The sequence below is a fragment of the Anguilla anguilla genome, chromosome 3, assembly GCF_013347855.1.
Source record: "Anguilla anguilla isolate fAngAng1 chromosome 3, fAngAng1.pri, whole genome shotgun sequence".
Taxonomy (NCBI): Eukaryota; Metazoa; Chordata; class Actinopteri; order Anguilliformes; family Anguillidae; genus Anguilla; species Anguilla anguilla.
The window spans coordinates 11,182,640-11,207,906 of NC_049203.1; the positions used below are offsets into that span (position 1 = coordinate 11,182,640).

At 48.7% G+C, this 25,267-nt stretch overlaps 2 protein-coding genes across 7 annotated transcripts in view; both read left to right on the plus strand.

Annotated features, from left to right (window-relative positions):
* The window catches only part of LOC118222918 (spectrin beta chain, non-erythrocytic 1-like), a 75,165-nt gene extending 62,550 nt beyond the window's left edge, over positions 1 to 12,615 (plus strand). For 3 of the 5 annotated variants that reach the window (XM_035408855.1, XM_035408852.1, XM_035408854.1), the window contains 14 exons: positions 81 to 395; positions 1,271 to 1,401; positions 1,808 to 2,012; positions 3,162 to 3,536; positions 4,362 to 4,606; positions 4,761 to 4,899; positions 5,122 to 5,206; positions 5,332 to 5,528; positions 5,645 to 5,772; positions 5,869 to 5,944; positions 8,049 to 8,248; positions 8,492 to 8,665; positions 8,831 to 8,873; positions 9,280 to 12,615. In XM_035408855.1, coding sequence (XP_035264746.1) covers positions 81 to 395; positions 1,271 to 1,401; positions 1,808 to 2,012; positions 3,162 to 3,536; positions 4,362 to 4,606; positions 4,761 to 4,899; positions 5,122 to 5,206; positions 5,332 to 5,528; positions 5,645 to 5,772; positions 5,869 to 5,944; positions 8,049 to 8,248; positions 8,492 to 8,665; positions 8,831 to 8,873; positions 9,280 to 9,507 — 2,541 coding nt within the window. In that variant the 3' untranslated portion in view covers positions 9,508 to 12,615. Of the gene's footprint in view, positions 1 to 80; positions 396 to 1,270; positions 1,402 to 1,807; positions 2,013 to 3,161; positions 3,537 to 4,361; positions 4,607 to 4,760; positions 4,900 to 5,121; positions 5,207 to 5,331; positions 5,529 to 5,644; positions 5,773 to 5,868; positions 5,945 to 6,663; positions 6,715 to 8,048; positions 8,249 to 8,491; positions 8,666 to 8,830; positions 8,874 to 9,279 lie in introns of all 5 variants that reach the window. The other 2 variants (XM_035408851.1, XM_035408853.1) reach the window with 1 other exon arrangement.
* A 4,979-nt stretch (positions 12,616 to 17,594) lies between these two features.
* Positions 17,595 to 23,236, plus strand: LOC118223937 (prokineticin receptor 2-like). Of its 2 annotated transcripts, none has more exons than XM_035411037.1 (3): positions 17,595 to 18,050; positions 19,771 to 20,263; positions 21,755 to 23,236. In XM_035411037.1, exons 2-3 carry the CDS (start codon positions 19,806 to 19,808, stop codon positions 22,434 to 22,436), a joined length of 1,140 nt encoding a protein of 379 aa, XP_035266928.1. In that variant the 5' UTR covers positions 17,595 to 18,050; positions 19,771 to 19,805; the 3' UTR covers positions 22,437 to 23,236. The 2 variants fall into 2 exon arrangements, with proteins under 2 accessions (XP_035266928.1, XP_035266926.1); XM_035411035.1 differs by having other exon boundaries at positions 17,600 to 18,057.
* The last annotated feature ends 2,031 nt before the right edge of the window (positions 23,237 to 25,267 follow it).

Genomic DNA, 25,267 nt, shown 5'->3' on the forward strand with positions numbered 1-25,267 from the left:
AACAGCCCCGGGAGCTCTCCCTTCAGGCCTGCCGTATCTGACTCCCCTCCCCCCTCTCCTCCTGCCCCCTCCCCCCCCAGACCCTGCAGAAGGAGATCCAGGGCCACCAGCCCCGCATCGACGACATCCTGGCCCACGGGCGCTCCATGGCCCCGGAGCAGACGGGCCGGGAGCAGGAGGCGGGCCCGGAGGCGGAGCCGGGGGCGGAGCCGGGGCAGCAGGGCCGGCTGGCCGAGCTGCGGGAGTCCTGGGCCCGGCTCATCGACGAGACAGACAAGCGGCATGCCCGCCTGGTGGACGCCAACCGCGCGCAGCAGTTCTACGCCGATGTGGCCGAGGCCGAGGCCTGGATGGGCGAGCAGGAGCTGCACATGATGTCGGAGGAGAAGGCCAAGGTGAGGACCCTGAGCCCCGCCCCTGCCAACTTTGTGTGCCTGTAGAGCCCCGCCCCCATCTGCTTGGTGTACCTGTACAGCCCCTCCCCCTTTGCCCGCTCTATGGGGTGGTAGAGCCCTGTCCGGCTCCCACTTTTGTGTGCTGTGGAGCCCAGTGGCTGAGACACTGGGCCCTGCTGGGAAGAACTGCAGCAAAACAAACACGCAGAAGCACGAACAAACAGCGTGTCACCCGAGCCTGAAACCCCACAATTATGCAACAGCAGCTGAAAGGAATTCTAAATTTAACTATAATGGCTGCTGAAAACGCTCTCTTGCGCGGTGGCGGGTGGGTGGTTCGACTTTAACGAAAGCTTGACTGGTAAATTATCATTATCATGGTGCTGAGCGTGGCCTTTGATTTGACGTCCTTTGTGGATAGTGGGCACCCTGTGGACTCGGCTCCCATTCTGCCTGATTGGAGCTCATTATGAGCGGACTGCATTTGGGCCATGATCCTGAGATGGTTAAGCGGTGGTTTGGCCAGAGTGACTTTCCGGCCCTGCCTGATTTCTGTGCTGCGGGGAAGCTGTACATGCAGACCCACCCATTGGACAGAACGAGTGCAGTCCTGATGAATTGTCACTCATGGCTTCCAGTGCGTACTGTTCAGTCACATTGTGAACTATGGCCGTCTGTGAGGTTTTCCTCCAGTATGCAGCTGTTGAATTAACCAGCTCTATTACATGGGTGTCTTTCTCTGTCTGCGTGCGCGTGTGTGTCTGTGCATGTGTGTATGTGCATGTGTGTGCGCGCGTGTGTGTGTGTGTGTGTTTCTGTGTTTCTGTGTGTATGTGGGTCTGTACCTGCGTACACATCTATCTGTGCATGTGCAGGATGAGCAGAGCGCCTTGGCGATGGTGAAGAAGCACCAGATTGTGGAGCAGGCCCTGGAGGACTACGCCCAGACCATCCACCAGCTGGCCAACAGCAGCCGGCTCATGGTGACGGGCGAGCACCCGGAGAGGTGAGGCTCACGCGGGGGCCCGCCGCCGGCCTGGCTCAGAGGAGCCGCTGGCAGGCATACGGACATGTTTATTCAGTGCCCTGACGGCACCCGCACTGAGCCAGCCTCTGGGCTAGGTGTGAGGACTCAAAGCGGCTGGCATCTGTTCTAAAAAGCGAACGTAGGAATATTGACAGCGCGATTTGCATTTGGTTGAAATACGATCCACAGTGTTTGGTTCTGTGTTGTCTTCTGTTTAAATATCTACTGGGCATAGATATTGGCACCCTTCCTGGTTCAGTGAGTAGATTCTTAAGGGGCCAGTGGTCTGAATTGTTCAGATGGGATCGGGGGGGGTTGAAGGGTCACAGAAAAGGTGTGATATTCTCTGTTGCCCGTCTTTCCCCCCCCCCCGCCCTTCTGTAAGTGAGCGGATCACTCTACGGCAAGCCCAGGTGGACAAGCTGTACGCGGGGCTGAAGGACCTGGCGGAGGAGCGGCGGGGCCGTCTGCAGGAGAGGCTGCGCCTCACGCAGCTCAAGAGGGAGGTGGACGACCTGGAGCAGTGGATCGCAGAGAGGGAGGTGGTGGCCGGGTCCCACGAGCTGGGCCAGGACTACGAGCACGTCACGGTAGCCAGCGTTACTGCCCCTCTCTCTCTGTCTGTCTCTCACTCTCTCTCTCTCTCTCTCTCCCTGTCTTTCCCTCTCTCTCTGTCTGTCTCCCACTCTCTCTCTCTCTCTCTGTCTCCCTGTCTTTATCTCTCTCTCTCTCTCTCTGTCTGTCTCTCCCTGTCTGTCTCTCACTCTCTCTCTCTCTCTGTCTGTCTCCCACTCTCTCTCTCTGTCTGTCTCTCACTCTCTCTCTCTTTCTCTCTCTCTGTCTGTCTCTCACTCTCTCTCTCTCTCCCTCTCTCTCTGTCTCTCTCTCTCTCTGTCTGTCTCTCTCTCTCCCTGTCTTTCCCTCTCGCTCTGTCTGTCTCTCACTCTCTCTCCCTCTCCCTGTCTTTCTCTCTCTCTCTCTCTCTCTGTCTGTCTCCCACTCTCTCTCCCATTACATTACATTACATTACAGGCATTTGGCAGACGCTCTTATCCAGAGCGACATACAGCAAAGTGTATAACCATAACCAGGAACAAGTGTGTTGAAAATCCTAGAGGGAGGTACAGTTCCAAGTGCAGAGAACGACCACGTAGTTTAACTTGGACCCTGTAGGTCTCCCTGTCTTTCTCTCTCTGTTTCTCTCTCTCCCTCCATCTCTCTCCCTCTTTTTCTCTCTTTCTCCCTACCTTCTTCTTCCTCTGTCTCTTTCTCACTCTCTCTCCCCCCCTCTCGTTCTCTCTCTGTTTCTCACTTTTGCTTTCTCTCTCTCGCTCTCACTCTAGCTTTAACACTCTCTCTCTCTCTCTCTTTTCTCACGTTCTCTCCTCTCTCCCTTTCCACTTTCCTCGCTGCGAGGGTGTCAGATTTTTCACAGCGCTAAATGAGTGTCCTGTTCTCATGCTTTGTGTCTGTGTCTCGTGTCTGTGCTCTTCTCTAATGTTCTGCCCTGGGGTCTTTTGTCTGTGAATTGAATCACTCCACCAGCTATCTGTCTTTCTAACAGGAGATATCTTCCTACCCCTCCTGTGCTGATTTCACCAGAGCTGAGGAAAGGGATTCATTTCTATAGGGGATCTATTCCTGAGTCTGCCTGTTGCATTAATCCTGTGTCTGTGTCCGTGGTCTTAGATCTGTGATGTCATCATTCAGGCTCTGTTTAAACGTTTCGGCCCTCCCAGATGCTGCGGGACAAGTTCCGGGAGTTTGCGCGGGACACCAGCGCCATCGGGCAGGAGCGCGTGGACGGGGTGAACGCGCTGGCGGACGACCTGATCGAGTCAGGCCACCCGGAGAACGCCAGCGTGGCGGAGTGGAAGGACGGGCTGAACGACTCCTGGGCCGACCTGCTGGAGCTGATGGACACGCGCACGCAGATGCTGGCCGCCTCCTACGAGCTGCACCGCTTCCACCAGGACGCGCGGGAGACGCTGGGCCGCGTGCGCGAGAAGACCGACGGGCTGCCCGCCGACCTGGGCCGCGACCTCAACTCCGTGCAGCACCTGCACCGCCAGCACACCGCCTACGAGCACGACATCCAGGCCCTCAGCGGGCAGGTGAGCCCCCCCCCCCCCCAAACACACCCCCCCACCCTCAGCACACCGCCTACGAGCACGACATCCAGGCCCTCAGCGGGCAGGTGAGCCCCAAACACACCCCCCCACCCTCAGCACACCGCCTACGAGCACGACATCCAGGCCCTCAGCGGGCAGGTGAGCCCCCCCCCCAAACACACCCCCCCACCCTCAGCACACTGCCTACGAGCACCACATCCAGGCCCTCAGCGGGCAGGTGAGCCCCCCCCCCAAACACACCCCCCCACCCTCAGCACACCGCCTACGAGCACCACATCCAGGCCCTCAGCGGACAGGTGAGCCCCCCCACCCCAAAAAACACCCCCCTACCAGCACACCGCCTACGAGCACGACATCCAGGTCCTCAGCGGACAGGTGGGTCGCGGGTATAGCCCCGCCTCCGCTTCCCCCCCCACCGCCCGCCCCCCCCCGGCAGCGCACCACCCATGAGCACTTTGCATTTCTGTAAATGTGCCAGTTAGCCAGGGAGGCTCATTTTCATCTCTGGACCCTGGGCCAGATGTCTTTGCATATGTCACTACTAATACTGCCAACCCTTATACAGTCGTGAATATTAATCTCCCTGAAATTAAGATTTAGCTACTTGACGCTGTATTAACAACGTAAACTTTTGCAGAACCCTGTCAGTAGCAAGCAGTGTTTGAGTATTTGGAGCAGGTAGGTAGGGGGCAGTATTACAGTAATGCAGCTGGTCTGTGGTGTGAGACCCCGCCTCTCCCCCACAGTGACAGCAGCGCAGGTCAGCTGACCCCGTCCCCTTGTCTCCCCCCCCCCCCCCACCACCAGGTGCGGCAGGTGCAGGAGGACGCGGCGCGGCTGCAGAAGGCCTACGCCGGGGAGAAGGCCGATGACATCCAGAAGCACGAGCGCGCCGTGGTGGAGGCCTGGGAGGCCCTGCTGGCCGCCGGACAGTCTCGCCGGCTCCTCCTGCTGGACACCGTGGAGAAGTTCCGCTTCTTCAACATGGTGCGCGACCTCATGCTGTGGATGGACGGGGTCAACCTGCAGATCGACGCCCACGACAGCCCCAGGCAAGCAGCTGTTCTTTGTCTCAATTTCATCAAAAATCCAGACGCTATGGGGTTCTGTAGATTTTGAGCTCCCTCTTTATTAAGTGTGTTAATGTTAAGTCAGCTGTACTTTTGTGACGCTCCCTTAGCCTCTCGCTGTCTTTAACCCAATCAGGGACGTGTCGTCGGCCGGACTGGTCATCGCCAACCACCAGGACATAAAGTCCGAGATCGAGGCCCGAGACGACAGCTTCAGCGCCTGCAACAGCATGGGCAACGCGCTGATCGACAACAACCACTACGCTGCGGACGAGGTACCGCCAGCCCGCGCACTCACAAGCGCACGGCACACGCACACCCAGCCTGGGCACGCACACCCAACCTGGGCACGCTCACCCAGCCTGGGCACGTGCTGCCAGGCCGATATGCAGAAGGTTGGGATGGAGTAACATTGGCTGTGACCCATTAGATCAGTGCAGTGATTAGTCATTCTAGTGTGGAATGGTGTTACATCAGCTCTGCTCTGTTGACTGCAGATCCGGGAAAAGCTGGACCAGCTGCAGGCCAAAAGGGACGAGATCAACAAGAAGTGGCAAGACAAGATGGAGCACCTGCAGATCTGTGAGTGTGTGCGTCTGTGCGCACGTCTGTGTGTGCACACGCGCGTCTGCACGTGCTCAGTCCCTCCTCTCATCTGTGCCCCTGTGTTTCATAGTCTTCTCTCTCTCCCCCTCTCTCTCTCTCAGTGCTGGAGGTGCTGCAGTTCGGGCGGGACGCCTCCCTGGCCGAGTCCTGGCTGGCGGGGCACGAGCCGCTGGTGCGGGCGGCGGAGCTGGGCGCCAACGTGGACGAGGTGGAGAACCTGATCAAGCGGCACGAGGCCTTCGAGAAGATCGCGGCCAGCTGGGACGAGCGCTTCTCCCTGCTGGAGAAACTGACCACGGTGAGCGCGGGGCGGGGGGGGACCGGTGGGGAGAGCGGGTACAGAAAGAGACCGAACGGGAGAGGAGACAGTCTGGCCACTTCACTGACTGTGCGTCCTCTCCCCCCCCCCTCCAGCTGGAGGAGCAGGAGCTCCAGAGGCAGAGGGAGGAAGAGGAGAAGGCGCGGAGGCCCCCCACACCCCCGCCGGCTGAGGAGGTGGTACAGTCCGAAGCAGAGAGCCTGGCACACGAGTCTGCAGCCAGGTGGGGCTTCTGCATCTCAGGAGAACGTGGGGGTGGAGCATTTTAAATAAGAAAATGCACTAAATGATGCCGCCCCTCTCCTGTCCCCCACCGCAGAACCAGTTTGGACCAGACCACGCTGAACCAGTCTGTGTCCGTGAACGGCGTCCACAGCGATCAGGACACCTCGCAGGTGAGCGGTCCTCCAGTGGGCGTCCATTTCCATGGCTACCCGGGTAAACGGACCAGGCAGCACTGTCCATCGTTCTCCCTTCAGCGCGGAACCACCGAGCCACTCCTGTGTGACACGCTTGTTAGCCAGAACGTGGAAGGATTCATTCGGAAGAAAACCATTCTCCTTTTCTTTTTTCCTTTTCACTCTTGGTGCTTGTCTGCCCAATGCCTGAATGCGAACGCAGTTACTACTCGGCTCGTGTACTCTCTGGTCTCGCTGGTTATACGTTATCGGTGGGCCCTGGAAATATGCTAGTTTTGTTCTCTCATTGTTCTCTCTCTGTTTTGCTGGTTATGTCTGTTTGGGCTGATCTCAAAGGAAGGCTAGGCCCAGTAGTAGGTCCTCCGAGACGGCTTTGACAGAGCTCAGCCCTAACGTGTTGAGCCAAGGAAATTGAACCACACTTAATCATAATTTGGGTAACCATGAAAAAGTGACATGGAATCTCGACCCAAAGGCTCCTGCAAGATTGGATTGTGTCAGTGTGCAAATGATTATAATGCTGGTATTTGTGCCATATATTTCGCTGCTATCAGCATATGTGTGTGTGTATATGTGTGTGAATGTGTGTTCATATGATTGTGGGGACTTGAAGCTCATAGCAACTCGATCACGAGGACCCCTGGAGTTTTAGACAGGCAGCTCTTGATATCTCCCTGTCACATTTCTGTCTGCAGTCAGTGTCTGTGGCCAAGACACCTGACCCTAAAGCACTGTCGCCGGAGCCTGTGAGTACCTGTCCACGGCCTGCATATACAGCCGCTGCTGCTTCCCATAGCCTCCAGTGCTTGGTGCCAAACCCACCGCAGTACCGCCTGCTAGCCTGCCAGAGGGCGCTCTTGCACTTTCCTTTGCTATACCATTGCTTTTTTTTTTTTGAACACCAGCTGTTTTTCACAAATCCCATCTTGAAGACCAATTGTGTGCTGAGTAGGTTCCAGGATTTATGTTGGGCTGACATTTACAGAACTCCTACTGCACCAACTGCTCCAAAAAAGTTATTACTGTATGTGCCAATTTACACAAATGCCTGGAGAGTTGTCTGATTTAGCACCTATTTCATCAACCAAAACGAAGTTTCATTGTACACCATGTGCCTTGTGTAATTAAAGTACAATTAAAATAACCCTCAGTTTGTATAACAGAACTGTGGAACATGTTGATGCAGTTTGGAGGCAGTTCTTACACGGGCTCAAGAGATTTGACCTTTGACCTGCCCCTCCCTGAGTTCCTGCTCATGCCATTAATAATGCAAGTCTGGCGCTGCTGTGACTACCTGTAGTGAGACAAAGCTGTTCGGTCCGTGTGCTGTGTCTCCCTACGGCATCTCCTCTGTGTGTGTGTGTGTGTGTGTGTGTGTGTGCGCGTGCGTGTACGTAGTTCTGCTAGCCACTGAAGACCATCACAATTTGGAGTACATGCACTTTACCCGACATCTTGTCCTTGGGTTTGGCCTGTTGGAACAGACATGCCCTGATGATAATAATGTCACTTGTATGTCATCTGACCGATAAGTAGGACTCTTTGATTTGTCGCTTATTCAGAGCGTCTTCCAAAGAATTAATTGCTTTAATTATTGGGAGAAGGCTTTTACCGACTACCCCCAGTGCTAAGTGGGCTGACGGACGGATATAGAAGCACTGCGTGTTTGATTAAAGAGCAGGGGGAGCAGGTATAATTGGGCTCTTTTACTGCTGCTGTGAGGTGCCATGGAGACCCTCAGAGAACACAATTAATCCCGTAGAGGAGCACCTAGAGCATTATGTGCTGAAGTGGGTGAGTGGTGTGGGTGTGAGCCTGGGGCAGCGGTATCAGCCGTGAGTGTGTGCGTGTGTGTGTGTGTGTGTGTGTGTGTGTGTGTGTGTGTGGGTGCGTGTGAGCGTGTGTGTGCGTGTGTGTGCGTGAGTGTGTGCGTATGTGTGTGTGTGTGTGTGTGTGTTTGGGTCTGAGGGACCACTCCTCTGAGGAGTGAGGTCATCTCACACTCAGGACAGGGTGGAGTTTTCCCTCCTGCTGACTCTGGTCCTCGCCTGTGTGCTTGTGGGGCTTGTTGGGGCTGCAGGGATCCGAACCTGAGTCCGTCAATGGTCCCGCCGTGGAAGGTGCGCCCGCCGGGGACGCCCAGACGCCGGCGTCGCGCCCGGACCCCTCCGCCACGCTGCCCATCAAGGGCAGCCCCGAGATGCCAGTGCCCGCGGCCATCGAGGGCCTGCTCTGCCGCAAGCAGGAGATGGAGGCTCATGGCAAGAAGGCAGCCAGCAGGTCAGAGGCACAGGGAGGGAGGGGCTGGGGGCGGGGCAGGGGGCGGGGCTCCCTGCTCAGCACTGTCTGGGCCTCAGCGGGTGGAGAGGGCATCAATTACTGTGGTCATGGAATTCATCAGTTACATCCGTCTTTTACAATCTACCATGTTCAACACACACTCACTGTTGTGCACACTCTCTCTCTCTCTCTCTCTCTCTCTTCTCTTTCCTGTGCGTAACGCCTGTGTTCCTGTGCGCTCAGGTCCTGGCAGAACGTGTACTGCGTCGTTCGCAAGGGAAGCCTGGGCTTCTACAAGGACAGCAAGAGCGCGATCAGCGGCATCCCCTACCACGGCGAGGTGCCCATCGGCCTGGCCGACGCCACCTGCGAGGTCGCCAACGACTACAAGAAGAGGAAACACGTCTTCAAGCTCCAGTGAGTGGCCTGGGGGGAGCCGGGGGTGCTGGGGGAAAGGAGAGCGGGGGGGGGGGGGGGGGGGGCATGGACCTAGGACCAGAGTAAGACTGCTGAATGTGTCAAGTGCTTTTCCCGGCGTTCCCAATGCTAACGCTACGTCTCTCCCTCTCTCTGTGACCGCAGGCTGAACGATGGGAAGGAGTACCTCTTCCAAGCGAAAGATGAGGTGAGCGCCGCACGTTCTCATTAGTCTGTACAAAATGGAAGACCTGTGTATACGTTTCTGTGTGGGGTCTGAGGCATTTTGCAGTAGCAGGACTTTTGGTCTACGAAAAAGTACCCCTCCAGAAATGTACGATTGGAGTTTTGGAAAATCTTGGAAGATGTTAACTAATGGGTGTATTGCAACAATACTTGGAAGTATACCTGGTACATAGTATATATAAAGTTGGTACATATTCATTTGTGTTTATTGATTTTGTTCCCTTATCTATGTGCATTATGGCCTTTTCTGTTCAAAGCGATAATGTATATTATGAGATAATGGAGTCTTTTGCATGAATTGTGCTATATAAAGTTTGACTGATTGAGTCTGATGAGTGCGACTCTCTGTCCTTCTCTTGGTCCCTCAGGCTGAAATGAGCTCCTGGATCCAGGCCGTCACCTCGTCCATCCAGACGGGGGAGGGCGGAGCCGGGAACCATTCCCCCATGGGCCCCAAAGTCCTGAGCCGGGCCATGACCATGCCCCCCATCTCCCCCAACTCCGGGGAGGCCGGGGGGGTGACCATGCGCAGTAAAGAGGGCAAGGAGGGCAAGGACCGCGAGAAGCGCTTCAGCTTCTTCGGCAAGAAGAAATAGCCGAGGAGCGCGTTAGCGCTAAAAAAGCTAGCCGACGGACCGAATCGGGCAGAAAGGAAAAGCAAACGCTCGTCGCATTAGAACATCGTCTCTCGAACTTGATTGTGAGCCGTCTCTCCCGCTCATCCTCCAGCTCGCCCGAAGGCCTCCTCCTCACTCCATCCAGGCCTGACTAATCATCAACGCATTCTTCCTTCTTTCGTTTTTTTTTGTTTGTTTGTCTGCCGTCGATTAGCCGGATCTGATTGGCCGAGCTGCCGATGATGTATTGATGAACTGAAACAAACGGAAAGCGAGGAACAGCTGAGCGAGAGAGCTCCAGTCCAGCAGCAATTAGGAAACTGGGCGACATTTTGGATCTCTGCTTTCAGGGCCGAGAGCCAGCAGAGCAAGTCCACTTCTGATCCATTCCGTGTTTCTTCTGCTCCTAAGTACAGATTCTTAAGAAACCTGCTCAAACAGTGAGCAGCTAGAGGAACAAGCGCCCGTTCCAAAAGGCGTCGTTCCACTCTAAGGGTGTGCAGAACACCTTAAATAAAACGGTTCAGAGGATGAGATCAGTCTTACGTTCATTTCTCCTCTCATTCATCTCAGTTTTATGTGAAATTGCTTGAAGGACCTTAATTTTAATCCTTTATTGCTGTTGTTGGTATTATTTACTTTACTTGCCATTTAATTTTTTTTCTAAAGATTTTCAAGAATGTGTATGTATACATATCTTTGTTACAAAGGAAAGATAAACATAAAAAACAACTTGGTAAAACTGTTCTTATGGGACCATGTTGGTCATTGAAATCTTGTTTTTGTTTGGGGTTTTTGTTTGTTTCTTTTTCAAAATACCCACTCTCAAATTATTTTTTTAAGAACAGACTACATTTGAGGATCTACAGAAAGTTTGCCAAAAGAGAAATTATTTAGTTGGAAAAATTATATATACATTTTTTTTTAATCTTGAATCGTATTTTATTTTATTGTTTGGGATTAATTTTGTTTTTCTTTTTCCTAAATGAAATTCTTCCAGTTTGACTGAGCTTGAGCGTTTGAAGTGGTGCATTTTGAAACTATCATTTTCGGCAACTTTGGATGCCAGTTCTTCCTATTCCACGAGGACAAAGGGTGGTGGTTTGGCTAGCTTTGAAGAAGGTTTGGTTTGCGTCTGTAGAGTTTTGAGTTAAACTTCCCTCCTAGATTTCCTTCAGGCTAATTTCTGTTTCTTTCTCTCTTTCTGTGCTAAATCTGTTTCTTTCTCTCTAAAGCGTGGCATTTTTCTTACAGGCTTTGCCAGGGTTTATAACTGTCAAAATCAAAAATGAAATAAAAGAATGAAAAAGACAAAAGTGTGATGAGAGTGGGATGGAAAGGGAAGGATGGATGGAGGTTTTTTGTTTGGGAGGGTGCAGTTTCAGTTTGCGTATGCAAAGCTGTTCAGGATGATAGGGATAATGATTGGACCCCTAATTTGGAAAGATTAACGATTTGGTAATGGATTTGCTCATAGCTTTGTCCACAATGTATTTATAAATACATTGAGTAAATATTTTATTATGTATTTAACTCCCATATCTGCGATATTTGTCCCTATCCTTTGCTTATAATTTTCTCACCGTGGACCAAATTGGGAACAAAATTAATCTTGAAGATTTCTAAATTCAGAAATTCTGATGTTTTGCTGTTATTGTGTAGCGTGGGATTGCTTGGGGTCATGCAGAGGTCATTACTGTGTTGTTAGTGCAGTGAACTCGATAAGCACATAAGGTTACAGTGTACTGTAGGGGTGTGATGCCAGCAGACTGGCTTCTGGAGAGCAGAAGCGATGGCTGATCCATGGTAGCGTGGAGATTGTGAGCTTGGCCGTCTCTAGTTCAGATCTTCAGTGCTTAGCGATGCCCAAGATGTTCATAAATAATCTGCGAGTGACGCTTGATACTGTGAAACCACTCGTTTTAACCTCTTTCCGTTGCCTGGAACACGTAGCGCCTGAGGGGAGAGGTGGTATCACAAATGTAAATGTTAGAAAGTGAAGATTACCTTCGTCAGAGGAAAATGAATTAAAGGAAAGCGGATGTTTTTTCAGTGAAACAATGGGAATAAGGTCCCTTGGATGTAACTGGCCTCTCTAGTATCCAAATGAGTGGCCTTCACTTCAGTAAATGTGCATTTGTACGAGTGGCTCCTGAGGTAGCAACACTAGGAGGTTCGGCCTTGCATGCTGGGATTGCCTTCTCTCCTACATCTCTCTATTGTGATGTCATCTGTGTGGTATCCAATTAGAATACGCCTGTCACTGTTGAATGGAAGTTGTCAGACCCAGTCCTGTGGATGGCTTGTTCAGCAGCAGGAGCCCTATTTCTCCCGCATACCCCTGCAGGGAATGTTAGCGGTTGAGCTCTCCTGTTAAACCATAGACTCATAGTCTGGCCTCTTTGAGCTCTCCTGTTAAACCGTAGACTCATAGTCTGGCCTCTTTTGCCTTTTCCCGTTGAGGCAAGCCACTTGACCAAGGCTAGAAGAAATGTGTGACCGTAGTGACGATCACCAGGCAGCAAGTTACCAAAGGAACACGAAAATAGATAATTATCCATTTTGAGCTGGTGAAGTTAAAAGCAGTCATTGTACTTTGAGTGGACTGGCTCGTGACACTCAAGCAATACACCATAAAGCAGGTGAAGACGTTGGGTCCTTCTTGAAGACAAAGCCAGATGAAATCTAAGGCTTGCGTTCTCCCATCCAGTATTATCCTGTATTTGGTGACCCCAACAGCCCCTCACTCCATATCACATGATGTTGTTTTTGAAAAATATAAGTTCCTTTATTGACTGATTCTCATTCCAAGCTATTAATTCCACTACTATGGGTTATTATTACAATAATTATTACTACTACTACTACTACTACTACTACTTCAAACTACTACTACAAGTTACTACTGTTACTTATTACTGCAGTTATTACTACTGTTCATTTTCAGGTATGTGTCTGTAATGCCAGACTTTTCCACAATGTTAGCGTGATGTGGAGCATTTTCATTACAGATAGAATAACATTTGTTGACTTGTGTATCTATATGAAATGCTAAAAAAAACGAAAAAAAAAAACAATAAAATATAATTTAAAAGAAAAATTGAGAATCCTTAGGAGCTGTTATTTATTTCTTTGTGATCATAATAAAACTGGTACGTTCCATGAAATTTATTTTGGAATAACTTATTATTAACCTGTTCTTTTTTGTTACTGGTTCCCCTGTTAAAAACAGCATTTTGAAAAGACTTCTTTTCTTTTTTGTTAGAGGGGGTTGGTGATGTTATGAATCATGTCCATTATTAGACACCACTCTTTCTTTAAGGTTGGTTTGGGTAGGACCTGTTAAGGTATCACTACCGAACGTCTCATGCTGTCCTGAGTAGAAAATGAGTATATTGAAACAGGAGGGACAGGTTTCACTGTAGTCTGATCTCATATGTCCTTCCGCAGTATAATGCCAGTGTGTGGAATTCTGCCATGAATATAGCATTGCAGTTATCCTTTATTTGAAAAGATTTGCACCGTAGAGCATGTTTTAAAAATGATTATTCCCACACCCCCTCTTTTTTTTTTTGATTCACTTTGTTTCAAGATGGGAAATCTCACCTGATTCTTAAGCGACAACACAAGACAAACTGAAGCGAAATTCACTGCTTTTCCAGGTGTCATAAGTATGGAGATTGTTACCAGGTGAACTTCATCCTGCACAGCGTTGGTGTGCAGTACAAGCAAACCAAGCTCATATCCATATCTATAATAATCTGGGTATGGATCTTCTGATTCGCACGCTAGTGTCATTGTATGACTAGCATGTGATCCTGATTCACAAATCAAACATCATTTCAATCAAACACTATTCTGTTCCAATCAGACGGCCAACCGGGTGTGAATGCATTACTTATGAACAAGCACTTCAACTTGTTCATAAGTAAGATTCAACTTCCAGAAGTTAATTTTGCATTCACTGGCTGCAAACCAACTGCATATATTAGTGACCTCTATGTTTTACATAGGAGAGCATGCTGCCCAAGCAGTATTTACACAGGCCTGTGTGTAGCGCAGTGCTTCTCTCTCTGCAAGCATGTTCAGGTTTCCATTCATGTATTCAGAACAAATGCTATCCCACTGGCAATCTGTTGCAGCACATAGCATTTAATGTTCAGTTTAACTTTAATCTGAATACAGTGAATCAAACATTCAAACAGCCTGGATATATGACTAAATATAGTGTACAATCATAACCATTATGCTTTTTCCATTGTATTGATAACCAGGTAGATGAAGTGGAAAGTTTTTTTTCCCTATTTAGGAATATTTACCAAAAAAATTCTTCCCTTTAATAATATAGACCATTCTCCTTTAAATAAATGATATATCCAATTAATTACACATGAAAATGCAAATGGCAAATATGCAGCTTTATTGCTTTTATCACTTCCCCGAGTTCCAAGTACAGTTAACCTTTTTTAATTGGATGAGGCGTAGATCATAGTCTTTTATATGGTTTGCTTCTAAAAATAATGTTTGATTAGCACTTTCAGAACACATTAAAATCCTAAGTCTTGAAGTGCTGTATTGCATTAATGGCAGTTCATTTAATTGTCTGGCAACTTGGTTAATGCACCAATAATTAATTCTTTTGAGTTGTGGAATGAAAACAAACAGTGAAAAATATGTGCTCTAACATTAATATTGATTTTCTGTGCAAGATGGAACAACAATTAATGACATGTTAAGATAGACTGGATTAAACAGGGTTTATAGTCAATTAAACCATCTTTTAAAATATTGGGTTGCCCAGTTCCCATTCCTCCTTCAGTTTCAGGAGGCCAGCCACAAGCCCGTACGCTTTCCCAAACGTATAGCTCACTCCATTGTTTCATGCTAAAGTCCTCCAGCTGACCTTCCACAGCTAAAGGTGATTGACTGGGTGACTGGCGAGCAATGGTGATAACTGTGCCGACTGAATGTCTCCCTCTGAAACACTCCCAGCCAGTCTCCACTGGCACTGCCCAGATGCCACTAATCCAAGCCACAGAGCACACCAGTATTCTGCATGGAAGTTCCTCCTTGTTATGCCATTTGAGTGCCCCACACAAAGTAATGCTTCTGTTACCTTGTCTTTTAAAAAAAATTATTTAATGAAAATACAAAATGACAAGGAAAGTGGGTAATGCATTGCAAATACCCTTGTAGTTTGTTCTGGTTTTAGATTTGGTGCTTTGTGCTTCTATAAACTGGTGGGGTTGTGCGATAGCTGTAGAACTGCAATGTCAGTAGGTAAGTGTAATGTACTGATTTACTTTTACAAGCAGAAAGCTCTGCATTGGGTGTGAGTCTGGCTCCCTGAGGATTTGCTGATTGGCTGGGCTGAGTTTGAGGTGATGAGGCTCTCTATTGGCTCTCACTGTACTGAACTCATCTGCCTTCCTCTCTTTAGAAGAGTCCTCTGGTTCCACACTTCACCTGCCCACTCAACACCCTCGCAGCACCACAAACGTTCATCCCTTGGGAATGGGGTGATGAACTCTGCTTCAATGGCGCCAGCAGGTGGCGCTGTTGCACCTTTGAGATTACAGTAGATTCTTCATCACCTCTGCGTTTCTGCTTGTCGCTGAATCAATATAAAATTGCCCGCAGTGCCGCATCGGTGTTATTCAATAGTGACACTCCCAGTGACAGAAAGGTTAATAATGAGGAGGGAGAGGAGGCCACCAAGCCCTGTTGTTCTCTGCTGAACCCTGGGCCTGTGTCTGATGCGCTCTTTAATGTTCCAGCCAATCAGAGGAAAGTTAGCCGAGCGTCTCCCTCCTGTGTCCTTATAAGGGCTGGCACTGAAACTCCTGTTGCACGGCCTCTGATGGCCTTCTAGACATCCAGCCATAGTCCTCAGGTCAATAAGACATGATGCTGTCAGTGGCTTTAGCCTGTCACTTGGCCTGTCAATAGCATATTATGTTAGCTTGTCCCAACAACACACTAGATGCCAAAAGGCTTCTACCAGTTAAGGTCAGTGAGAAATATAAATCTCTCCTGATCTAGTCCTCTTGTAGTACTGTGTGGCTTATTGAGTGTACAATTCATACTGGTATACAGTTGACTGTATGGGTGTTCTATCCAGGGCTCTAGTAGCAATAATCCTTGTTTAAGTAGGACTGGAACAGTAGTTGCTTGAGAGACATGATTGGCACTTCAGAGGTGTAGGTAATAAGGTGAAAATAAGTATTTAAAAAAATATCCTGTCAGTGTGGCTTCGGGTGACACCTGTCTCTTGCACTTTTTCTCATTTTCCAGTGACTGCTAGACCTATTTCTTGATCAATAGTCCAGCCCTGAAGCTTGTTTTCACTCCAGTGTGCCCATAGAACCATTTCAGTCAGCCCACCAAGATAGAGAGCATTCGACCCAGGTTAGTGGATGGAACGTGAACCTATAGGGTGAGATGGGTGTCCCTGGCTACAACCTAGAGAAACGTGAGTGATTGGGCGAGGTTTGCAGCGTGGTGAATTCCTGTTCGGGAATGTACATCACTCCCGTCGTTTGAGGCAGCGGCTTTTTAACGGACACAGTGATCTCGCATCCTCGCTCCGCATCAGCTAGATGCGGCTCAGCCCGTCTGTCCGTGTGAAGCGCACACCTCCCCCTCTTCATCTGCGCGCTGTCTGTCAGCGCGGCACTGTTTCCTGGGCAACTTTTCCGCCTTCCTTTCGTAACACGCCGTTTAACTCTTAATAGGTTAGAAGCAATCTGCGCCAAACATTGATTTTGCGGTTCCCCTAACTACGGATACCGCGCTCCGCTCACTCGCGGCCTCTCTCGCCCGCTCTGACATCACACTGACGCACTCTATTTATTCACACCTCATCCTTCTATTTCTGCTCATCTCACAAATAAACAGGAATGGGCTCGCTGTTTCCTGACAGACCACTTACTCCGTGCCTTTAAGCAAGCGGCCGATGGGAAAGCACAAATAGACAATACCTCTGTAAGAGATGAAGTGGAAAGGAAAGTTGACGCTATGTTTTCAAGGGTTGCTCTTGGTTATCCATCCACGGACACGGAAATTGAGAGACACGTATTGGGCCCCCGACATAAAATGCACTCAAATGATCCCCGGTGATTCATAGGTACTCGTCACGTGATGATTGTCCCAAAAGAAAATAGTTTTAATTTAAACCTCCCACAGGAGATTGAGAATAAGAGAGAGGGGTAACCTAGGAATGAAGATTCTCAATGAGGTGGACATGGGAAGGGAGGGAGGGGGAGGAGTAAATATCCATTTAGAGCAAGTGTAAATGGAGCAGAATTTCATGCATATGCATATGAGAAAGGCGAGGTGACCGTGAATTTTGGGGATTTTATAATGTATTTCTGAATGAGACAGTGATGAACACCGGAGAGCAACACCGGAAGCGAATGTAGTGCACTGTCCGTTCAGCACCGCAAGAGGGCTGCAGGACCTCGGAGAGCACCAGACATACTCAATCCAATGGTGGCAGCTGTGGCTTGCTGTGAATGATTGATAGTTGCTGGATTTTGTCAAATCACTGGCTTCATATAAAAGCTCAGCTCTCAAGCCTTTAAGAAGAGAGAGCTCTTTGCAGGGTTTATTTCAAGTGTCACATGGTTTTTGAAACTTGTGATGCCTGCATTTGGCATCATCTTTTCCGATTAGTAACATTCTTTTGTGCTGATTGTTTCTTTTCAATAGTGTTAATGTCCTCACATGCACATTTCTTTGCAGTGTCTGACTACCACAGCAACCAGTGAAAAGCCTGGTTTTGGTCCACTGCTTACCCACCCACAGTGTGAAAAAGGCTAGCACTTTAAGCATGATTGTACTGCAACACAAATGCATGCTGAATAGGGACAATGTGAGCAGGAGCTTTCATCTGCCCTGACAGACGAACGAATGGGGCAGTGCAGCACTGTCACACTAAAAAGATCTCTGGTAAGGAATGTTTTAAGAGTTGAATTAGCCTTTATGGGAAATGCTGGTAGCACTGTATCAAGGAAGAGGAGGAAAGCCAGTGAGCAAGGATGGAGTGCCTTCTGAAGAAAACACTGACTGGCTGCATTAAAAATGCTGAGAGAAAGGGGAGGGACAGAGGAGGAGACTGACAGGAGAGCATCAGTAGACTTGCTCAAACACAAATCAGACCCAGATAATCCTGGAGAGAAGGAGGAGGGGACCAGGAAAGGCTGTGGGGTGCCGTTGCTGAATCACACAGAGTCCAGTTCCTGGGGATCTTTGTTTCTGAAGAAGTGCTGCTTTTATGTGACGTGTGGCTGAATTGTGATGAAAGACTGCCGTATCACAGGACTGCTAGCCCTCATGAAATATGAGTCACTCCGTTGTGGCATCACCAGTCCTGCTGGACCGTGACCTGACTCTGCTGCTACAAGTCCCGCTGAACCAAGAGCAGATGCTTCAGTCTTCAGAGTGAGGGATGTCTCAGTTCTGTAACTCACTACCAGAGAACAACGCCTTCCACCAAGACCCGAGACACTTATGATACCTAGGTGTGAGGTGAGTGTGTGCGTATGTGTGTGTGTGTGCATAGACTATGTTTATGTGTGCGACTTTGTGGCTGTCAATCTATACTGTTACGGACCTATCTCTGTGAGTGTGATAGAATATTGATCAGACTCATGCTGTGGGGAATTCTAGTCTTATTGTAAAAACATTTAAGTCCTCCCCAGCTGGGAGATGTGTTAGCTTATTACATCCAGCCTCTGAAATTATAGGGATTCATTTTGCATGCTCTGTTCACAAGAGCCTCTTAAGAACTATGACTAAGAAAGAAGAGATTGATAGAGAGGGATTCAAAAACACACAGAACATGTAAAATCCTGGTAGTGTTTGATTTTCTGTCTGATGGTGTGTTCCTCAGGCTGGTGATGTCATATCACACAGTATGAAAGTGTGTAGCTTTGTTTAGAATGCCTTATATGCACCGTGCAGCAGTACAGCCGTAGGAAGGGAGCGCACAACTATTTTAAAGACACATATCATGCAAAGTCCCGAAAGGCATCCAGACGATGCAGAATCTCTGCTGTTCCGGCAGTAATGGAAGATCAAAGCCCTGCTGTAAACCTTGAGAGAGGAGAGAGAGGAGTGGGCAGTCTGGTTATTCACAGACTGCTTGCTCAAATACTGTTGTCTTTCTTATCTGTCAAAGGCAGGTACTCCCACTGCACTGCTCCAATATGCACCAGACAGACTTTACATCGGCTCTCCTTTGAGCTACAGAGCAAGCTTTCTAACACCTCACACCACAGCAAGCACTCCTTAGTAAGCATGTCAGTTTCACCACCTCTTTTTAATTTGTCCCCCTCTCAATGAGCCTGACCTATATTCCAGAGTCTTGCTCTCTTGCTCTCTTTTTGCCTGTCTGACCATTTTGCACCTAGTGGTGTAAGAATGACGAGTGCGCGTTAGGGGACCAGGGCTCCCGCGGTCAGTGCTGGAGGGTGTATGATTGTCGCGATCGATGTTGCCGCTGAGGGAATCAAAGCGGCACTGGTACCTTTGCCATCGTGGCTGTTACATCAGCTGCGGACAGATCGCACTGAGTGGTGCACCTGTGAGTGGAACACAAGCCTCCTGGGACTTCAGGAAGAGAGTCCAGCCTATACCCTTTTTTCCCAAGGCATACGGAGAGATTGGGATTTAAATATAATCAGAATGAAAGCCACGAACCCGCGCTAAAGAAACAAGCCAAATAAATTCAATCTCGCGGTGCGTAGGCTGCTCAAAGTGATCATAAAAATAGAAAGATGGGAGCTCGTGCTCAAAATAAAATTTTTTAACATCATACGTATCTTGGCAACAAGCCCTGTATTGCGAACACTGAAGACAAACGTGTCACAGCCAAGGGCCCCACAGCAGCACACCTGCTTGGGTATAAACCCATGGTTTATCCGAGGCACGAATGCTTATGCCTGTTCTGAGTGCTTTATTTAAATGTTCCTCTGTTTCCACACTGGGAATTTCCCTGTGTGATCACCCGCCATCTGAACACTGAGTGACTGATGCCATGGAAACAGTTCAATTGATCTTGTCATCAATTTGATATTTCTTCGAGCAAATTGTGCCTCATTAAGCCCTGACATTTTTGGGTAGTTGCGTAGTTTCCTCTAACTGATGTTTGTTGCTTTTTTTTTGGAAATATTCTCACTGGACACATTTGTCCACTAATCAACAGCATTTTAACTCTACCCATCTGTGCGATCCTCACAGTCCTGAAGACTGAAGAAGATCCCTCACCTCCTCTAATGGAGGACCCCTGTCCAGGGCTGGCCGAATACTTTGACCTCCAGTCCTTTCCAGGGAACCACTCGGCGTGGAACGGGAGCTGCGACTACGCCTACGCCCTTGGGGGCGGGGACGGGAGCGCTCTGGAGACGGGGGACCACGCCCACCTCCCCGCCCGCGTCTTCATCGGCGTGGCCCTGGCGGCCATCATGCTGGTGTGTGGGCTGGGCAACAGCCTGTTCGTCACCGCCCTGGTGAGCTGCCGCAAGCTGCGCAGCGTCACCAACCTGCTGATCGCCAACCTGGCCGTGTCCGACCTGCTGGTGGCGCTGGTGTGCTGCCCCTTCGAGATGCACTACTACGTGGTGCAGGAGCTGTCCTGGAGCTTCGGGCCCCATCTCTGCTCGGCCGTCACCTACCTGCGCTCCGTCTCGCTCTACGTCTCCACCGACGCCCTGCTGGCCATCGCCATGGACCGGTGAGCGCCTGCCTAACCCTGACCCTAACACTAACTCTAAAGCCTAACCCTGACCCTAACACTAACTCTAAAGCCTAACCCTGACCCTAAAGGCTAACCCTGACCCTAACACTAACTCTAAAGCCTAACCCTGACCCTAAAGGCTAACCCTGACCCTAACACTAACTCTGAAGCCTAACCCTGACCCTAAAGGCTAACCCTGACCCTAACACTAACTCTAAACCCATGCGCTACTCTTTACTCTATCTATGCTGTGGATTTCCATCTTTGCTTAGTGTCATAAGGTGCCCTCTTAAGATAACAGGGTGGTGCAGCTGCCCCAGGGTCTTACTTTATAAAAGCATTGTATTTGGTAAAACAGATATAATACAAGGGGTCTGTGCAGTCATTGACTTTAAAACATAGACAGTGTATTGCTGATAATTTCCAGCTGCTAACATTGCCACTCCTACTGACACAAGCACACACAGGCACAGTCACACACAGACACGCCCACATACAGACACGCCTACATGCGGACACACCCACACACAGACACGCCCACATACGGACACACTCACACACATAGACACACCCACGTACAGGCACGCCCACATACAGGCACACCCACACACACTGACCTGCTGCAGTGCCCACATTAGCATCTGCTCCAGCCCCCCTGTCTGCCCTGTGTCACCCCCCTGGATTGATCTCACAGTGGGGCTAATTGATGCTGTTCCATCAAGGATGCTCAGTGCTGAGAGGTTCAACTGGGTTAAATTAGATATGCAAAACTCTCATTGTCTGTGTGTGTGTGTGTGTGTGTGCGCGCAGTAGGGTTACTGATAGAATGAATGGCAGTGACATCATGCAAACAAATGCAGCACTTGCCCCAGCTTTACTTCATTGGTAGATTACCTGAGATTAACTGTCAGGTGTGTGCCTGATGGTGCATTTTGAGATTTTACTTAATACTCTACTACTTAAAACTTTAAGTCCAAAGGAAGCTGCTCATCCTCTTGTTTGTTTACCAATAGCATCAAGTGCATTTGTGTCAGGAATCTCTTCAAGCCACTTTATCTCTCTGTATTTGTATAACTGGTTATAGTGTCTCTCTCTCTCTCTCTCTCTCTATTCAACAAGTACCTGGTCTCTATGTAACAGGTACTTTGTTCTAGTGTCCCTGTCTCTATGTCACAAGTACCTGGTTATAGTGTCCCTCTTCATGTCACAGGTACCTGGTTATAGCTTTTCTCTCTATGCCATAGTTATTGGGTTATAGTGTCCCTGTCTCTATGTAACAGACAGTTGGTTATAGTCTCTCTCTCTATGTCACAGGTACTTTGTTCTAGTGTCCCTGTCTCTATGTCACAAGTACCTGGTTATAGTGTCCCTCTTCATGTCACAGGTACCTGGTTATAGCTTTTCTCTCTATGCCATAGTTATTGGGTTATAGTGTCCCTGTCTCTATGTAACAGACAGTTGGTTATAGTCTCTCTCTCTATGTCACAGGTACCTGGTGATTGTGCACCCACTGAAGCCCAGGATGAGCTCCCACAGGGCCTGCTGTGTCCTGGGCAGCATCTGGCTCTTCTCCCTGCTGGTGGCCCTGCCCTCCGCCTACTTCAGCACCCAGACCCAGTTCGGCGCCCTCCGTGGGTCGCTGGGCGACAAGGCCTACTGCGTCCAGATCTGGACGGCCGACAAGGCGGCGCTCTACAAGACCTACTTCCTCTTCCTGTTCGTCGCCCAGTTCCTCCTGCCTGTGCTGACGATGTCGGGGTGCTACGTCCAGATCTGCCACGCGCTGTGGTTCAAGAACCTGCCGGGGTTCCAGACGGAGCAGATCCGCGGGCGTCTGAGGGCCAGGAGGAAAACGGTTCTGGTGCTCCTGGGCATCCTGTTGACCTACGTCCTGTGCTGGACGCCCTATTACAGCTACTCCATCATCCGAGACTTCTTCCCGGGGCTGCTGGTGCGCTTCACCCACTCGGTCTCTCTCTACTACCTGGTGGAGTGCATCGCCATGAGCAACAGCGTCATCAACACGCTCTTCTTCATCATGGCCAAGAACAAGACTGGCCGCTACATCCGCCGGGCCCTGTTCCGCCGCTGCTCCCTGCGGCCCCGCCTGCACATGCCCGAGAGGACCACCCTGGAGCACCACTCCACCCCACACCCTGTGTCCCACTGATTGGCCAGCATGTGGCCAATCACAGACTACATGTGGACAAATACCTTGAGAGACTATAAAATCACTTCTAGCTGTACATGCAGAGCTGTGCAGCCTTGCCTAGTGTGTACAGACATCACCTTGTATTGTATCAATGTGCTTTTTGTACGTAAGCGTATGTCTATACACAGAAATGTATATACTGTACATATATTTGTGATATATACTGAAATGCATTTCTACAACCCACACACATTCTACCATATTAAGAAAAACACAAGCACTGATTCCTGAGCTGAATTGTACACCCCAGCTATGTATTTATAAACCACCTGATTGGTATTGATGTACCCCCTGCTCTAAATTAAAAGCAGGAGGACAGTGAGCAGAAGCAGACCAGAGTGTTTAAAACCGACTTTACTGTATTATTCTTCTGCAAGCTGGTAAGCAACAAGGGACGGGGACCGCAATCACCGTTGCCCTTTTAAAATCTCCTAACTGCCAGACAGAGACATTTAAAGGTCAGGATGTGAATTGGGAATCAGGAAAAGAGGTTGGACAGCCAATATTATTAATGAGGGTAATGCTGTCCTTCAGGAGGCGGACTCTGAATGCTTTGATTTTTTAATTTAATATTGTGTGCTGTGTTACTTCCTGTGCTGAATAAAAAGAAATATGACAGGGGAGGAGAAAGTAGGCACTTTTTGTTATAGAGGCGAAGGTCCACTACTTGAGGAGTGGAGGGGTTAATGAAATGAGCAGATCTAAAGCACACATCTAAAGCACACATTTGGGTCTTATTCCCCATCAAGATTCACTCACAGCATCATTGCCATATCAAGTGTCCTTTTGATACTTAGAATGAGATTATGTATGTGTGTATGTGTGCTGGGGGCGGGGGGCCGGTGTGGGATGGAGGGGGGGGCATGTCTTTGAAGTTCTTTTCTGTAACACAGGTACTCATTTTTGCCTTAATTAAATAATACGTACCGACAGTACAAACACATACATGCACGGGCGCACAATGAGCAATTTATTCAAGTGAATTGTGCTGCGTGCATAAATGACATGCTTCATTATGCAAATGAATCCTGTTGATTGCACACGATGAAGAAGAGAATGGGAAGGCTGATGTGGTGAGAGATCAGGATCATGAATACAAAAAGATGAAAGTGGAGGGGCAGGAGGTGGGTGTAGGAGGGCTTGCTCCAAAAAAAAAAACATTTCTTGTTTCACATTTTCATTCTCCCATAGCGACATGCTCAGTTCAGCAAATTAAGCCATAATTCAGAAGAACTACACGCTGAGTCTCAGTCATAAACAACAACTAATCAATGGCCATCTTGAGCTCTGAATTAGTCAGATGGTTGGATGGCACTGACTGGGAGGCCAGCCAGGAGGATGCTAGTGCAGTCCAACAAAGATACGGTCAGTTTTCGCCAGGCAAGATGTATGAAAAATGGTCAACAGGTATCCCCAACAGTAGAAGTCAATACATCCACTATACACTTGTTAGATTGTTAGGTCCCTGAGAAAGAATTCCACCCACTTGGATAAGCTCAAGTCCCTGAAAGTACAAACCAGCAGGTGGAGCACCCTGTCTTACCATAGAGGACTTGGGCAGAAGGATTCAGCCATTAGCAAACATCCTTTGCTCACAGTCACAATGTTGTGATCTTCACAAATGTGCAATACAGATTTTAGGCAAAAGCATAAATATTAAAATATGGCCACATGCTCCATTACTCTAGACTGCTGAGCAACTTTCCTTGTTTTGCATTGTGGACCTCGATGGAGGATTTTGACAACATCCCTATTGCATTCATAAGGATACAAAGGATAAAATGTACACTCCCTTCACTGCACTGGGACCTTAACCTCTAAAATAATTGAGTGTTACTTTGTTACCGTTTTTATTACCCATTACCCAGATAGGCTTAATGAGGGTGAAAATTCAAATGCATTAGGACAGGATGAAGTAAAAAAAAAAAAAACCGGTAGCAGAACTACTACTGAAGTAGTTCCATCTTTAAGAGACAGAAAGCGTGAGAGGGTTTTATGTTCTGAGTGGGTCACACTCTGGGCGGCAAATGACGGGTTTATCTCATGGAATCAGACCCCAAGAGGAACTGTAAAATGGCAGAGAACGGTACACCTTTTTACAGGTTAGGGGAACTATGAACTGCTGCATGAATGGAGTGCATACACTAGACTTAATTGCGGGGAAAGCAATATATTTTACATGAAATCAATGTCTGGACACAAGTGTGACTGTTTTGACTTTGCGTGTCATTTAACTTTTGCTTCTGATTGGTCCAGTTGTGGGTATTTTGTGAAGACTTTTTACTTCAGTCAGGGAAGTATTTTAAAGGGAAAACACAATAACTATGCATTGAATATTACACAAAGTCTGAAAACCTATTACCACAAATCAAATAATGTACTGACCAGCTCAATCTACTTTAAAAGCAGAAAAGGATGTATAAGCAAAATGCAAGCAGTGTATTGATCTGGACAAAGTGCACTATCTAGTGTCATAAATTCAGAATTGCATAAAAATTGATTCGGTAAGATGTGGCCGAGAAAGATGAGTTCTGGCGGACATATCGTGTTGATTTATAACACAGACAAACATCACACCTACCTCTGTAAATTCCATAGTTCATTAAGATCTTATGCCGGAAAATGAATGCTGATATGAGGGCCTCTAGTGGAAATAAGACATTATTACATATAAAATGCAGTTACTTTTCCAAGAGTATTTTACCGAGTTGCTAAATTAAGCTAATTTTGTTGGTCGTGATCTGGTACGTCGTATGGTTAAGGCAATTATCTCAGGATTTGTACACTAT